Source organism: Micromys minutus, assembly GCF_963924665.1.
Source record: "Micromys minutus genome assembly, chromosome: 23".
Classification (NCBI taxonomy): Eukaryota; Metazoa; Chordata; class Mammalia; order Rodentia; family Muridae; genus Micromys; species Micromys minutus.
The window spans coordinates 491,331-507,176 of NC_137958.1; the positions used below are offsets into that span (position 1 = coordinate 491,331).

General features: G+C 47.8%; 1 protein-coding gene across 1 annotated transcript in view; it reads right to left on the minus strand.

The window, feature by feature from the left end:
* PTPRM (protein tyrosine phosphatase receptor type M) overlaps window positions 1–15,371 on the minus strand; it is a gene marked incomplete at its 3' end in the record, with an annotated part of 489,137 nt that extends 473,766 nt beyond the window's left edge. The window contains exon 1 of the mRNA XM_080936340.1: window positions 14,777–15,371. Within this exon, the coding sequence (XP_080792466.1) occupies window positions 14,777–14,849 (73 nt within the window). The remainder of the gene's footprint in view (window positions 1–14,776) is intronic.
* Window positions 15,372–15,846: the final 475 nt, after the last annotated feature.

Consider the following 15,846-nt stretch of genomic DNA (forward strand, 5'->3'; position numbering starts at 1 on the left):
AGAAAATAAGCTGGTTAAATGACTATTTCTTGTTCACAAATAAATAGATAGCAATGACTCTTGGCTTGTTTATTTGAAGTAAAAGCAGGCCTGGAAAGATGAGTTAGAACACCCAGATTTGATTCAGAGATGAAACCCCAAGGAACCAGGAATCCCTTGAGACCTTGATGTTACTATGACCACACATGGCCAGCACCCCATAGCCAAGAACTCAGTCTTTCACATTTGCCCTTCCCAACCCCCATGTTTTTAGGTACTCAGAACATCAGAATACCTACTTTCCTTTAACTTGATCTACTATCAGAAGATCTGAAACAAATCTTTGGCAACAGAACCAAATGGGACTCGGTGTTCTCGGTGTATGGTCCTCATCCTTGGCAGGAGGAAACCCTGCACTTCGCCCCGACTGGCTCAGGAGTAAGCACTGACATGCATCTGTGTTGGCTGGTAATTATTATGGTCAGGTCACACTAAACACATATTGTTAATTCACTGTGTATCTCATCAATGCAAGGCATATTTGAGTATGGAAACAGCACCCCAGACCCCATGTTACATGTTCAATTAGTATGTATTAGTAAAAATTTGTAAATCTATCTGAAAATGCTAATATTTGCTTAATGTTCACTTTTAGTAATGCAGTTTATTGTGATGTTGTGCTTTCAAAAAGTCTGCAAAAGGCAGACTCGAAGGAAAGAAGTGTGTTTTTGGTTCTTCTATCAGGTTCTTGCCCAGAACCAGAGACTCTCAAATACAGATACACACTTCTGCTTGGGTGAGAGGTCTCCAGCTGCACCTAAGACCTGCTCAGCTTGCAGTAAAGTTCCTAAAATATATTTTAATTATACCATGTGCTACCGTGTGTGTGTGTGTGTGTGTGTGTGTGTGTGTGTGTGTGTGTGTGTGCGCGCGCGTGCGCACGCACGCATTTTAGTTACAGGTAAAACAACTTTAAGTGTTTATTCCATTCATCTTGCTTATTAAGCCAGGGTCTTTCATTAACCTTGAACTCTCCAAGAAGGCTAGGCTGCTCCTTAGAGAGCCCCGAGGCTCTTCTTTCTCTGTCTGCCCATTTTCAGGACTAGACATGTGTGCCATCACACTTGGAGTTATTAGATGAGTTTGGGATCAAACTCACATCCTCATTTTTGGGCAGCAAGAGCTTCACTGACTGGCTATCTGTGTCCTCATCTCTATAAAGCATTTTTCTCCTGAAACCATTAGCACCAAAGTTACACTTGAGATGGTTAGCATCAACATTTAACTAGATAGTCTTAAGTCATCTGGAGATAAACCTCTAGGCATGCCAGTGAGGGAGGAGAGAGAATCTTGATTTCATTAAGGTTGGAAGGCCCAACTACTGTGGGCAGCACCATTCTTTGGCTAGAAGTCTGAACCAAGTAAGTAAAGAACGGGAGCTGAGCATCAGGCACTTATCCTGACTGTAGATTCCTTGGGGTGCTCAGGCTCTTTGGCCTTGTGTACCTGAGATCACAGCTGCACTTAGAATAGGAAACCACAGAGCAGACAGCATTCTGCCCTTCTTTGCCTAGGAATTATGAAGAAATCTCTACTTAATTTTATTTGATTTGTTTAGAGCTTAATGTCTTTCTAATTTACTATTTCGGGGGCCGTAAAGAGAGGATGCGAATAGGGGAGCTGGACACAAAGGCCAGAAGCAAAGGGTCCCATAATATCTGTTCCCCCTGTCAGTAAGACATCCTGAAACATCCTGTAGCATCAATGCCATACATCCCATAAAACCAAGGGGATTAAAAAATGCAGGGCACCTTGGAAAACAACCTCAGAGACCCAGGTAGAGAACAATTCTTATACATCCTTTACCCTGTTCCTGAGAAGAACCGGTAAAGATGGCAGTTAGTTTCTGAGTCAGAATCTCAAACAGAAGAGCCACTGGAGCTGAGAAAAGCCTCCCCCTGGGGTTTTCAGCTAATGGTGATGGCCACAGGGTTCCATGGGCAGCAGCTGTTCAGACAAGCACTGTGTTCTGCACAGAATCATGTCTTCCCTTAACATAGGAACAAAGTGGCCTAGAAGGACCACGTGATTGGTCCAGTCAGGGTGAGAGCTCACAGGGCTTTAGTGGGGATTTCAACAGGCTGTTTTACCTGCTTGGTGCCTTAGAGACAAGAGTAGGTCTTGTCATTCTCTATCTGAAGCAAATTCATGAACCACAAGGGCACAGAGTGACCCTATTTCCCATTGGGTCCACTGAGACTAGCAGCTTCCTCCTTCAGAAGAGAGCAGGAGGGTTGACCTTTCGTTTCCAGTCTTTCAACCTCAACTTCCTTCGTAAAATGTGAGTACTGCCAGCTGAGAGGTGGCATATTCTGTCAGTCAGATTTGAGAGGAGTCTGTGGCAGAACAGCTGAGCTGAACCAGCCAACAGAGACCAGACAGAACCAGGAAGGGTGAGCGTATTCAGAAGTGAGTCTCAGAGGCTGGAAACCTTCTAGGCCTGGATAAGATTGTACAGAGGCTAGAAGCTTCCAGGACCTAGGCCTGGGTTAGCAAACTGAGGCAGTGAGCCTTCGAGATGACAATTTCTTCAGGTGAATAAGTTGCTTTACTGACTGTTTTACGCATCTAAGTCTGTGGATTGTTGCTCATTGATAACAAATCAGTGTACCTTTTTCGAATTTAGAGAGTTTTTTGTTTTGTTTTTTTTTTTAACTGTATAAGCACAAAATGTTTCATCAGATTGTCCCTAAGCCTGTCCACCCTATAAATGTAACCAAAAGTGTTGGTACCTTCCCTTTGGTGCCAAGAATTAAGGACTTGTACACACTTCCCTACCACTGAGCTATACAACCAGCCCCGTCTGAAAATCCATTGTGGGATCAATCTGAGAGCTACTGGCTACTGTGGCTGAACTAACTTCTGTTCCTGCATTCCCTGTTTCTGGTAAGCTATAATTATGCACCTAACAGGAAGAGGCAGGAGAATTGCCACAAGTTCAGAGCCACCCTGATCTATGCAGTAAATTCTAAGCCACCTAGGGTTATAGCATGAGACTGTCTTTAAAACAACACAAAACAATGGACTTGAGTGTCTGCTGACAAGCGGGGGTGGGGGGTTGGGGGGGGTGGGGCGAGGGAGAGAAGCCCAGGAGTTACATTTAGAATAATGATTCAAATAAATGACAAGGCTTGAATTCCTTCTCTGCCACCTCCACCCAGTTCCCAAAAGATTTACTGCATTTATGATAAGTATAATGAGATTAAAACAAGAAAACGCATATTAAAATAAGTTGAGAAAAAAAATGAAGAGGAGACTAGGAAGTGGGCCAAGGAAAGGATCCAGAAAGTAGGATCAATAGACAGAGGACAGATCGGGTGTTAGTTGCTTTGGCTCAGATGTCATCCCCTGTCTTCCCTGGGAACAGCCTATTTCTCCTCACAGCCCAATCACAGGGGGCAACACACCCCCAAGAGTGTAATCTATCTATTGGAATTGGAAGAACTTTGCCTGTAACTCCTTAGAAATACCACAGAGAGAAAAGATCCTCTGAGCTCCCTGCTCATGTGACCTTCTCTGTGAGAAGAGCCAACAAAACCCTTAATTTCTTGCTGATGTGGGACAGTTTGGCTGGGTCTCCTTCTCAGTTTGAAATTGGCTCTCACACAGTAGAATAGACCTTTGAATGTCTTCTGAAGCTCAACAAAGGAAAGTGAGGTCGTACCTCAGACAATGACTTGCTGAGAAGAAACTAACTGCTCAGAGAAATCACCCCTTCTTTTGGAACTAAGGTGCAGAAGGAAATCTCCCCAGCAGGCCATAGAAATTAACAATATCGTACACCACGGTTCAACTCTGCACCGATCGGCTCTGTAACACACCCCACTCAACATCATTCCCGGCAAACTACAAGTGCCACAGTCTTTGTTACAGTTCACATACTCCAGAAAAGGTAACTATGTTCATGGGGCCTGAAGTATGAGTTTCTCAGCTCAGGTGACTCTAATTGGTCATGAGTGGGTTCTCTCATCCCAGCTTCCCCCAGCCATAGAGCCCCAATAAATCTGAGAATCTCATGTCCCCACACCATAGTACCTAACTGTTCTGTAACAGTTTCCTTCTGCATCCTTTTTGATGACAACATCTTCAAAACAGTTCATCACACAAGGGAGTTCTATAAGGGGGGTGGGGGACAGTGAAATTGACTGGACTCACTACTCCACTTCCTGCCATCGTAAACAATAAATACAGAGACCCTTTCAGAAGAAAAAGCCTGAACTGCACAAAACAGACAAACAAACAACAGAAACAGAAGAAAATCTGCAATGGAGACTCTGAGGCCAGCAGCACTGCTGGAGGAAGTTTAGAAGCTGGGGCACCAGGAAAGGACTCTGTGTGGAAGCTTCCTGCAGGCTTTGCTCCAGGCTCCTAGCTTTCATGACTCGCAGCCCATGCTGGGGTGGTCCTTGGTGATGCAGCTGTGCATGAGTCACGTCTACTCCTGAAAGTGACAGACCCATCACCCATAGTCCTGCAAGTCATCGGTTCACTAAATTGGACTTTGTCAGTATCCATACTTTGGACTGTCATGGCTCCCTCTCGGGGGTGAGTAGACAAGTGTGTTTCCTCACCCCAGAAAAAGTTTAGTCACACAACACTTGCCCCTGATTAGGATTCAGTCTATGATAATTATCGTTGTCTATTCCAAGCCTCTGAACTAGGGCTGATCTCTGTTGTCAAACTTCATGAAGAAAATCAAGAGCCCTAAACAGGCCAGCTGCCGCAGAGCCCTTGGTGGTACCTGAGGCTGACAACTGTGCTGCCCAGTGCAGAAAGAAACAGCAAAGCATCTTGCCCTGAGTAGGTCCAGCCTGTGGCAGACATGCACATCCGCAGCACCCCACCGTCTTCACCAGCCACCCCAGCATCTGTCACACACTTCTCAGAGGTGTCCCCATGGTCCTGATGCTCAGAGCAACCTCTGTGATTGGCCGGGACTCTCGGGCCTGGATCCCTGCTTGCATGCTGTACTTCCTACTTTTAAAGCAATGGGAGAGATCTTACAGGCACTTGGATCAAATGCCTTCACTTTACAAGTGAGACATCTGAATGCAAAGAGACCAACTTACCAAGGTAACGTTCATTAGGGGTGCCGTAGGAAAGCTTAATGAGCCACCTCTGCTAGATACACGTTGTGACAAGCGCCTTTCTTCCTTGACCAAAATGACAAGGAAGTGAAATTTTTAAGTGTCTGAACAGGCCAGACAGGAACTGAAAATGTCAAGCCTCTGCCTTTGCTTAGGGGACCCCCTGTGGCAAATTACTGCTTCCTGTCCGTATGTTTCAGTGAGTATGAGATGCAGAAGTGTGTGCAGGGAAATCATCGTCCCAAAATACTCCACAGATTATCTTGTCTCCTGATACCTCTGAATGAGTCACCTCTAAAGAGAAACCGTGGGGACTCCGAGGACCCTGGATTGCCTTTTCTCTTCTGACTACGTCACACACACACACACACACACACACACACACACGCCACGGGATATAAGTTTGGGATTTGTGATCCTCAGATGCATCTTCACACTGCTGAGAGGAACTTTGGTAAGCTCTGTACCCTGGTAGTGGCTCTCTCTGCTGTGCCCCAGTAGCTCCCATGGTGGCTGCTTTTCCTGTCTCTGTGGTCTCGCTCCAGAGATCAATGAGTCTCTTCAGGTCAGGAGTCGGAACGCTTGTCACTCCAGGTGACTGCAGGGCACCTGTCCACCACTGTCTTCTCTGGCAGTCTTCTACTTCTGTGGCCTTGGGAACACTGGCTTCCCACAGTGCCTGCGCTGAGGTGATCAGCGTGCTAATTTCAGGAGTTTCAGAAACAACCAACATGACAAAAATGTAAACAGTCATACATACAAATTCACATGTCACATGCCCAGCGACCTAGAACCACAGCCACCAAAGCCTTAGGAAGAGTGGGGACTCTAAAGCACACACACACTAAAAAGTGAATAAATACATGTAAAATATCGAGCAGGTAACTTAAAAAAAAAAATCCATGTTAGGCAGGGCCAGGAACTTTGTTCCTCACTTTAACATGAAGGGCAGTGCCACGCCCTCGCCCTCACCTGTCCTGGGCTGCCATGTTCCCCTTACATTTTTTCCCCAGAGAAACCCTGCCTCATACCGAAGCTAAGAAAAATGCAGACAGGTGGACTCGGCTAGATGCCCCTTGATCATATTTTACTATGCTGTCGACATGGCCGTCTATCTTCCCGGATTTCAGATGGTTATCTTTGGATTTTAATGGCTGAAAGTTCTTGTGTGGCCACAAACTTTAATCCAGTAAGTGTCCTATGTGCTCCTTCTGTTACCCTGTCTATAGCCACCATGGTGGATGTGAGAAGGTGTTGCTCCCCTTGATTTACAGCAGACCCAGAATATAATATCCATGAATGCCAGCATCCATGTGGAGTTACACCCTACATACACTGAGCTCTGGGATTATTGTCAGCATGGCCCTGCTAATGACTTCATCACTTGAGAAGACAGGACTCTGAAGGGAGAAGAATCGGGTGTAAAATCAAGTTCATCCTTGTTGCCAGGCTCAACTGGTTGCCAGGGGGTCTCAAGGCAAGAGGGTGGGTCCTATAGAAGAACTAGTCTGTATCCATGTTCATGGGATGTTTTCTGATGGCTAATTGACGTCAAAGGGCCCAGACCACTGTGAGTGATGTTATCTCCAGGGTGGTGGGAGCTGGGTGGAATAAAAACACTGGCTTAGCAAGCCAGAAAGCATTGTTCTTCCTTGTCTCTGACTCACTTCCTCTCTCGGTTCCGGCCCGGCTTCCCTGGATGATTGACTGTGACCTTAAGCTGAATGATTCTTTTCCTCTCCAAGTTACTTTTGGGGACTGTTGTTTGCTACAGCAACAGAACTCCACCCAGGAAATTCCCACAACTGAAAGGAAAGACAAAAGGCGGTGCATACATTCCCTACCATGGCATCTTTACCAGGTGGAGCAAGTGTTATTCCCACCCCCTTTGTGTGTGTGTGTGTGTGTGTGTGTGTGTGTGTGTGTGTGTGTGTGTCAGAGGACAGACTTAGGTATTCCTGGGAATACTTTCTTTGATAAGAATCTCTCATGAGCCTAGAGCTCACCCGTTGGGCCAGATAACCAGTGAACCCCAGGGTTCCTCTTGTTTCTGTTTCTCCAGTACTGGGTATTACCAAACCTGGCATCTCCTGTGGGTTCTGGGAATGAAATTTTAGGTCCTTATGTTTGTGAGGGAAGCACTTTTCTGACCAAATCACCCTGGCCATTGCTATGGCTCTGTATAGGCCACACATATGTTGTATCCATCTGCAAAGAGCACCATGGTAAACCTGCTGTATGATAAACTTCATTTTAAGTGATGAGCAGTATACCAAAATTCCACTTTAAAGCAACAACTGAGTCATAAATTCTTATTATACACAATAAGATTATAGGCTTACTTTATATATTTAATTGCCAAAAAAGTAGTACTTTTAAATTTTCATTTAGTGACCAGAATCTTTCTACACTGTTTAACTGATAGCAGTACCAAGCCCTGGACCCACACCTGTTCTTTTATTAAGGTTATATTCCAAAGGCTTAAAAATGTCAAACTTGACAGGACCAAGAAAGGTGGAGGTGGGCAGAGCTGCCAGCTGAGATTTAGCTTTCTCTTCTCAGGGGGACTACAGCAAACGTTTACTGAGCAACTACTCCACGTTAAATACAGTTGAGCTAAAACTTAGCCTTTTGCATTGGCAGCGCTTATTTAAAGTGAAGCTTTAACCACTGTATAACAGTGTATTTAGTGTAAAGCAGGTACATTTCAGGCATGTAATTATTACAAGAGAGATGAGGAGGACTCCTTCACACTGAGAAGGGTCCATCGCCTTCTAGTCCCTGTGAAAGGCCAGAAATGTATAAGGCATCAGATGGCCATGGGAAGACAGGCTGACATAGCTGTTTGATTATTTGCAACAAATTTGCTTTTTGCATATTGAATTTAAAATGTTCACCCATCAGAAAACAAATAGATGCCCTATCAGCTTTTCTGCCTTGAAGCTCAGAAAAGGTGACTGTTCCACTTTTACTTAGGCTACGGCATGATGATGTAATCATGACTGTACAGTGGCCTGATTATCCAAGGAAGGTCCTGGGGCCTTTGGTCTGGCAGGGTCTGGTTCCTCTGCCTTTGTTTATTCACTCCTGATGTCCTGAAATCATCGTCCATCCCGGCTGGGAGGCCGCATCCCCTGCCGGATCCCTGCATCCACAGGAAGTTGCAGTACCCTCCCATCCCTCTACCTCCCCTTGCTTGTGCTTCCTGTCGAAAGTCAGAAATGACTCATGGGTAATTACCACTCTGAGTGGTAAGCAGGACAATGGCTAGATCAGATTCCCAAGCAAGGCTTAGAGACTTCCGGACTTCCATACCGAAACCCACAATGCCCATACGCTTCTGCCCATGGGCTGTCCAGGCAACTGTATGCCACATACATGCTCAGACTGCACAGCCTAGAATCTGCTGTGCTCCAAAGGGTTAGCAGGAACTCTGATTTGGTATGCAAATAACTTACTGCTCAGTTTCATCTCTCTACAGAGACTAAGTCAGCACATCACACAAGCACAGAGGCAAGGGGAAATTGGAATGATTGTCCCAGACCAGTCTAAAGTCATCTATGGGTCACTGTGGAGTCACACAAAAGCACAGGAGAAGCCACACTGAAGAAGTAGCAGCTTACATAGAAGAACTTGATTCTGTAATAACGAGTTAGCTGACAACATATGCAGCAGGCGGGGATCTGCCAACCACTGTCTCCTTCTTTGGCTGCGAATTAATGAGCCCAGGATGTTCTTCCTGGCTCAGGCAGGTGGGTTTGGGGACACAGCTAGAACTAGTGATTAGCAGTGGATCAGGGCAAGAAAAGAGACAGTGGGAGACTGGCTGGATCCTGACAAGTCCTCTGCTTCTGAGAAAATACCCACTGAATGTGTTCAAGTCAATCTAAGGTGGTGGCACAATTCCTTTTCTTCACCTGGAGTGTTAAACGCCAGATGCAGTGGTTATCTCCTGTGGCCAAGCAGAAAGCTAGACTCTGATTCCAGAGACACATGGTTACACTTCAAACCTTTTCGTTTCTATGTGGAAGAGAAGTGTATTTCCAAAATCCAAGGTTCCCCGTTCATAAAATTCTGTCACACAGTGAGTCTCTAGGTCACCCCAGAAAAATCTCTGCCTCTTTAATTTTTGGTGGACTTCAAAATCCTGACAGCTACAATTCCATATCTGACCCTACCAAGGAGCTGTGGAAACAGCCAGTGCAAAGTGAATCTTGAGTTAAGGGCACTGTTTTAACAAGCACAAAGGGATCTTCTACGTACTTCCAACCTGGGTGGTTTCCATGGCTGGACACATGGTTTAACTCAACAACTTAATTAGGTCAAAATGTCTCATTCATTTGAGCCATCTCTCCAGTCCTGTGTCTGACCCTGCAGTTGGCCAGGTCTAGTATCTTCCCCGAGTACGACTTCTATCTGAGGCAGCGGTCCCACACTGTGGCCCCACTTAACAGTTTCCATGGTCACCCATATCTGGATACTGATGAGGCGAACAGGACATAAAAGGAAGGATTCAATGCTCCTGTGTTTCTACCCCAGTTCCCTTCCATTCCAGTTAGGGGAGTCTGATCGGTTCAGGTCTCTTCCTGTGTTGTTTCTTAGATCCCCAGGCCCGTGAGAATCCTCCAGAGTATTTGTTCTAACAGAATGCTGGGCCCTGACCCCAGAGGTTCTGGATGAAGAGATGAGAACCTGCAAAGTTCCCACCCTCCTGGATGCTGCTGCTGGCCAATGGACCACACTTTAGGGTGTCCTCTTCTTAAACAACTTGTCTCAAACTGTGGCCACAAGACTGCTTGCCTAGAGATGCTCCAGGCCTTCTGCTCTATGCCAAATGCCATCGGAATCACCGGGCTGAGGAGAAGCAGCTCTGTAAATGATGGGTCCAGGCGGTCCTGCCCAACTCGGAGCCATGGAAAGCCAGGAGGCTGCAGGGTTCCCCTTTACGATTCACATAGACGACAGGCCACGTCTCTACTGTCTTAGGGACCCACTTGTCTCAGACAACAGTAGCAAAGCTAAATGCTGTCCCCTGGGCCCGTCCATCTTTGTAAACATTTTCCCTTCTCCCGTTTTCTGCTTTTATTTTTCTCTCTCAAACTCCCAGACCCTTAATTACCCCCAGACTCACCAGCTGTCCCACTGAAGGGAAACGTGGTACCATGTAGAGCCTGAATCTTCTTGACCACACCCTTCCTTCTCCCCACCCAATGTAGACAGCCTTACTTAATCCACACCCCCCACACGCCGTCTGAGTTCCAGGGTGAATTCTGGCTTTCTAATGACTAGACCTAAAACCTTTACAGTATTTTAAGAATCAGAGAAGCTAGGACCCCTCACAATAGCGGACTTACAGCATTTTGTATCTTTTAAAAATGTTTCATTAGGGAGTTGGAAAGACGGCCATAATTAAACTTTCTCTGGCTTATGAGATAAGCCCATTAGCAGGACTGTGTCGTATTAGTAGAGATAGGAAGACAGAAAGATGTGAAATGGAGAAAATTTGTTGAAGAGTTGGTTTTCAAAAAATAAATAAAAGGAATCTTAGAATGAAAGAAAAAGACATGGTAAATGTTACCTAAGAGTATTTTAGATTTAGGAAAAAATGTTCTTAAAATGTATTTAACTCATGGGGTCAAAAAGATGTCTCAGAGGTTATGAGCATTTGCTGAACAGAGAGGAACTGAATTTGGTTCCCAGCACCAACATGGCTTGGTTTAGAACCCTCTGTAACTTCAGCTCCTAGGGGATGTGGCACCCCCTACTGGTCATTATCAAAAGGTATTTAAAACAGTTAAAATTCCTGCCCATCCTTCTGAAATGAAAAATATACTTCAGATATTTAAATAATATAGCATCTTAGGAAATGTAATAAAATTTAAACCATAATCTCAAATAAAACAAATATTGATCTAATTCACAGCTGCACCACCAAAATTGATAGGGCACCCTAATAATGCCAAGAAATCATTATGGTGTGTGGAAAAACTTAAATATAGCTATGACTTTTAGTAGACAAATGTTTCAGATATGCTGATATTCCAAAACAACTTCTTCCAAATCTAAATGTGAATCATCCATACAGGGCTCACATAATCTGAAAACATAAGTCAGTGGTTTCTTGAGGAAAAATCAGTTACAAATATTCCAGTTATGTATCCAAGTATCCATATTTCACCATATGTCAAGAGCTTCCTATCTGAAAACCCATAAAATAACCCCACACAGCATAGACTAAAACCTATAATTTTCTATATCAGAACAATTTATTATGCTCAAGCAATTCTTCACAAGCACATAACACCAAGGATATAAGCACAGTTCCTTCCAGCTCACTGATTGATACTTGCAATATTTCTTCCTATCAATTATCCAGGGAATCCAGCACCAAAACGTAGAACGTCACGAGGGTAGTTATCTGAAACAAACGAAACATCGGCCTGCTGAACAGACCTCTGCAAGGCTGAGTTCAGAAATCACTTTCTACTGGTGGAGGACGGCAGGCACTGGACAAAGAGCTCAAGTGTCTCCTTGGCTTCCCTCATGGCTATGCCTTACATAACAGAGAAAAAATTACCATGTTGACAAAAGAGCAGTGGGCAGCACACACTTTAGCCGGATGCCCACATTTTCCCCTAGCATTCTTGGAAGAGTCCGAACCTGTGTGGAGGGCCTGCAGGTTCACAGAGCTGTGCTGGTTTATGATATTCCCGGCACCAGAGTGGAAACAAAGAGCTGGCTCTGTCCTTTTTCTGCAGCCAGAGCTTTCCAGACTTCACACCTCAGCCTGTGTAGAGAGTGAAGCACTTCGCTGCCCAACCTCACTACAAGTTGGCTTTTGAAAATGGGTCAAAGAGGCTTGCCGACTTCTTGGCTCCTCATCACGGAAAAGAGTTGCTTAAGCAGTGTTATTTACCACTCCTTTTGCCTTTATTATATGTCATTTTACAGAAGATCCTTTTTCAAAATAACCTAAGCCTAAAGAGAAACAGTTAAGTTTGCTATTTTGCCTAATAATTTGATAGTTTAAAAATGGAAAACATGTTTAAGTGAGACACTTATGCATTATAAAATCCACATAGGCTCATTTCCTTATAGTGATGGGGGAAGAGCCTAGCTCACTTCTAAAAGACTAGTAATGAGTCTTAACTCCACACCCATTCTAAGAGGCAGAGAAGCAATGGAGGACGGGTGGCAGAGATGAGCACATAAACTTCAGGGTTTCATCCATGAGGTGGACACCAAGAAAAAAAATGTCAGCTCAGATTGTAGCAGGGTAGGGTGCTGGGTATGGAGCCCAGGGTCTTGAGCATCTAAGTCAAGGCCTTTGCCATTGAGCTACAAGCAACGTCTGCCCCTCAGGGATCCCTCCCTCCTTCCCTCCTTTCCTCCTTCCCTCCTTCCCTCCAGCCCTGTCACACCAGTCAGCTCATATACAATTTCAAAGCTTGCCAAAGGCAGTGACTCACACTAGTAACATCAAATAAACAGTGAGTGCCCAGCCTTAGGTCCAAGACTCTAACTTAATTATTATATGGGAATGGGGGGGTGGTCAGTCTTCAAAGAGCTTACAGTAGGATGTTGAGCTGGTGAAAAGCAGTCAGCTACTGCAGACCTGTGTGGAAAGGGGTTGCTAGTGTCACACCATCAAAATCAACATGCACAAAATAAACTCTACAACCCTCTGTCTCCCAGGACAGTAAGGCCTGACCTATGTGGTTCCCAGAAGCCAGTGTGGGGGAGGGGGCCACTGGAGGTCCAGCAACAAGTCTGATCTTTGCAAACAGAAACCTTGCCAACTTCAAAGTTCTACATTTTCAACATTTTTAAACAATCGTTTACACAGTCTTTCGTCTAACACACAAAGATAATCCTGGCTTTCCAAATAGAAACACAAAGGTGTTTTTATCCACAGCAAAACACAAACAGAAATGACTTCCCCAAAAGGAAAATAAGGGTAAATGTTAGCAAAAGTTTATTTTGCTAGATCAAAGGATCCTTTACGGACCTTTAAGAAGAGTGCCAGCGAACCGTATAAATACTTCTGCCCACCTCCTCAGACACAATTTAAAACTCCGTCACAATGACATTTGACACAGCTTAAATTTAAACAAACCCCATCTAAGAGACTTGGATGAAACCATCACTAAGGCCTTCAAACTTAGCTTTTAACATTTACAAGGCTTCCAAACTGATATATGTTACTTCATTGTTCATTAATAAGAACACAGCCAAAATCTGTCTGTACTTCCTGTCAGGCAGCTGTGCTTTCCTGCGTCAACACCGTTTCAACACCGCTAGAGGAAGCAGGGTGTCCAAGTTGGTTTGCATTTCTTTCAATGCATGGCATAGCTGGGTGTTCGCTCCCCTCCCTCTCTACCACCAGCTATGCTCAAAGGCCCTGGTGTTCAGTACCGAGCCCGATATAACCTGTGCCTATGAATACAAAGGACCAGCATCCCAGGATGCCCAGAGAGCCAAACCTGATGTTTTCTCTGGCCAGACGTGGCTTTAGGCTTTAATGTTTGTAAACAGCGCTCCTTTCTTTAATGAAAGTTCTTTTCACCATTTTTTTGAAACCCAATTCATTCAGCCTTCCCGAAAACACATAAAGCCCCATTTTGCAATTCTTGTTCAAGGTTAAATGCGGCCTTTTTATTGGAAGAGAAAAGTAAAACTTCACTGCCACCGTTGTGTGTGGACATTCATGAAATTAATAAACACGAGGGAAGTGTGCGTGTGTTGTGAGCGTTTGCCAAGCATCCACGTGCGTCCTCCTGGGATAGAAGATCCTAGAAGCCCTGGTACTCTGTGCCACCTTAGGTTTTCAGCCTCACCCTTGACTCTTGTCCACATCCCTCTCTGTCGCCACCAAGAGCTGCTTCCTCAAGACTGACTGAGTACAGGCTCGGGTTGGCTTGGTGCACACATCCAGATAGCCCCTCCTTCCAGCTGGGACCCCGGTGCAGCCGGGCTGGGTTAGCAAGTTGCCACAGGCCCCGAGGCGCATTGTTAGAGATGCCGAGGGTGGGGTCCGGGAGCCCAGCCACAGTGGCCAGGGCTTGGGGCAGATTCCTCTAGGGTCTCAGAGACTTCCCGCGGTGCAGAAAGGGACCGCTGGCAGAGAAGCGGTGCAACCGCAGGGACCCGCTGAACGTCGCCCACCGCGCCGGGCAGGGGGCAGCAGGGAGGTCAAGTTTGGGGAGGTCGCGGGCTACACCACTAGGTTTGGAGATCTCCGCAAGCACAGCTGAGCACTGGCAGCCCACGCCGGCCGCCACTGGGGTCGAGAGGCCCGCGCAGCGCCTACTCCCGGCGGCTAGAGCTGGGAACTTCAAGCAAAGTTTTCTGCCTTTCCTGCCCAGGCCGCCCTGGAACACGGAGCCCCACGCACAAGTCCAGGCCCAGTGGGGATACAGGCCGAGAGATGGAAGTCCTTGTTCCTGTGCCCGTCCTATGCTACGGGCTCCTGTGTGGGCCCCCAGGCTCAGCTGCTCTTTCCCTCCGGCCATCCGCCAGCCCGGCTCACCCGCTACGCGTTGCCGGGTCCCGCCTGCCCCTGCCCGGCCCCGAAGCTCGCCTCCGACTCTCCAACCCGGGTGTCGCTTACATCCCAGGCGCCCCGGGAACGGTAGTGGCGTCCCGCTTACCTGAAAATGTTTCCCCGGCCGCAGTTAGCAAAAGTCCAGCTAAAGTCACCAGGCAAGTCCCAAGTGTCCTCATGGTGCTGAGTGCACGCCGGGCCGCCTCGGGGCGGCGGAGGCCGGTACCCTCGGGAAGCAGAGGGGAACGCTTGTGTAAGCTGCAAGCTGCTAGGGTAGACGCGACAGTAGCTAAACAGTAGACCCCAAAGTGGCAACAGTTGCACAAGTCCGAAGTCCCGCGGCTCTTGGGCGTGGGGACGACGTCCTGGATCCTCCTGCCTTCCCGCTGGCCCCGGCTTAGAGTCTGGCGCCTCCGGGAGAGGGAGCGGAGGGCGCGCCCGCGGAGCCCAAATCCTCGGTGGGATCCGGTGCTGCGCCCGCCTAAGTGCTGCCCCTGATCGGGACCGAGTCGCCCGCGGCGCCGTGGCCGTGGCGGTGGCCGTGGCTGTGATCGCTCTATTGCAGCCCGCCGCCTCTCTCCCAGCCCCAGCCACCTCGGGCAGAGGCGCGCCGATGGCTGAGCCCGCGCCGGATGCGCGCGGGGCTCCTGCTCCGCGACTGACTGGCGATGCCCCGCAGGCCGGCTGGAAGGAGCCCACGTCACGGCCGGGCCGGAGCCGCCGAGGCCCGCTAGAGGGCGCGAGCGCCCGTGTCCCCGGCCCGGGGCCAGCTCGGCCTGCGCGGCGCCTGCGGGCTCCGTGGGGCGGCCACCGCCAAGATGCGGGCGGGACCCGGCGGGCAGAAGCAACCGCCCGGGGCGCCACCCTCGACCCTAGCTCGCCCCGACAGCGCCTCAGGTTTCCCACGCTGGCCTCGGGGACAGGGACCGCGCCCCAGCCAGAAGTTTGTCCCGGGTCACAGGCGGCCAGGAGTTGGAGCGCTCCAGGCACGGGGCGGTAGTGTCCCCGGCGGCGGCGGTGGTGTCGCTGGCTGCGGCAGCATCTGACTTGCGAGCGCGGGCGGAGAAGGAGCTTTAGCCGCCCAGGGCTGCTTGATCTGCAGCTTGCGAGGGGCACGCACGCCTCTGTGCCCGAGCCCCGCGCCCGGAAAGCGGGACGCGCTTCTGCTTCTCCACG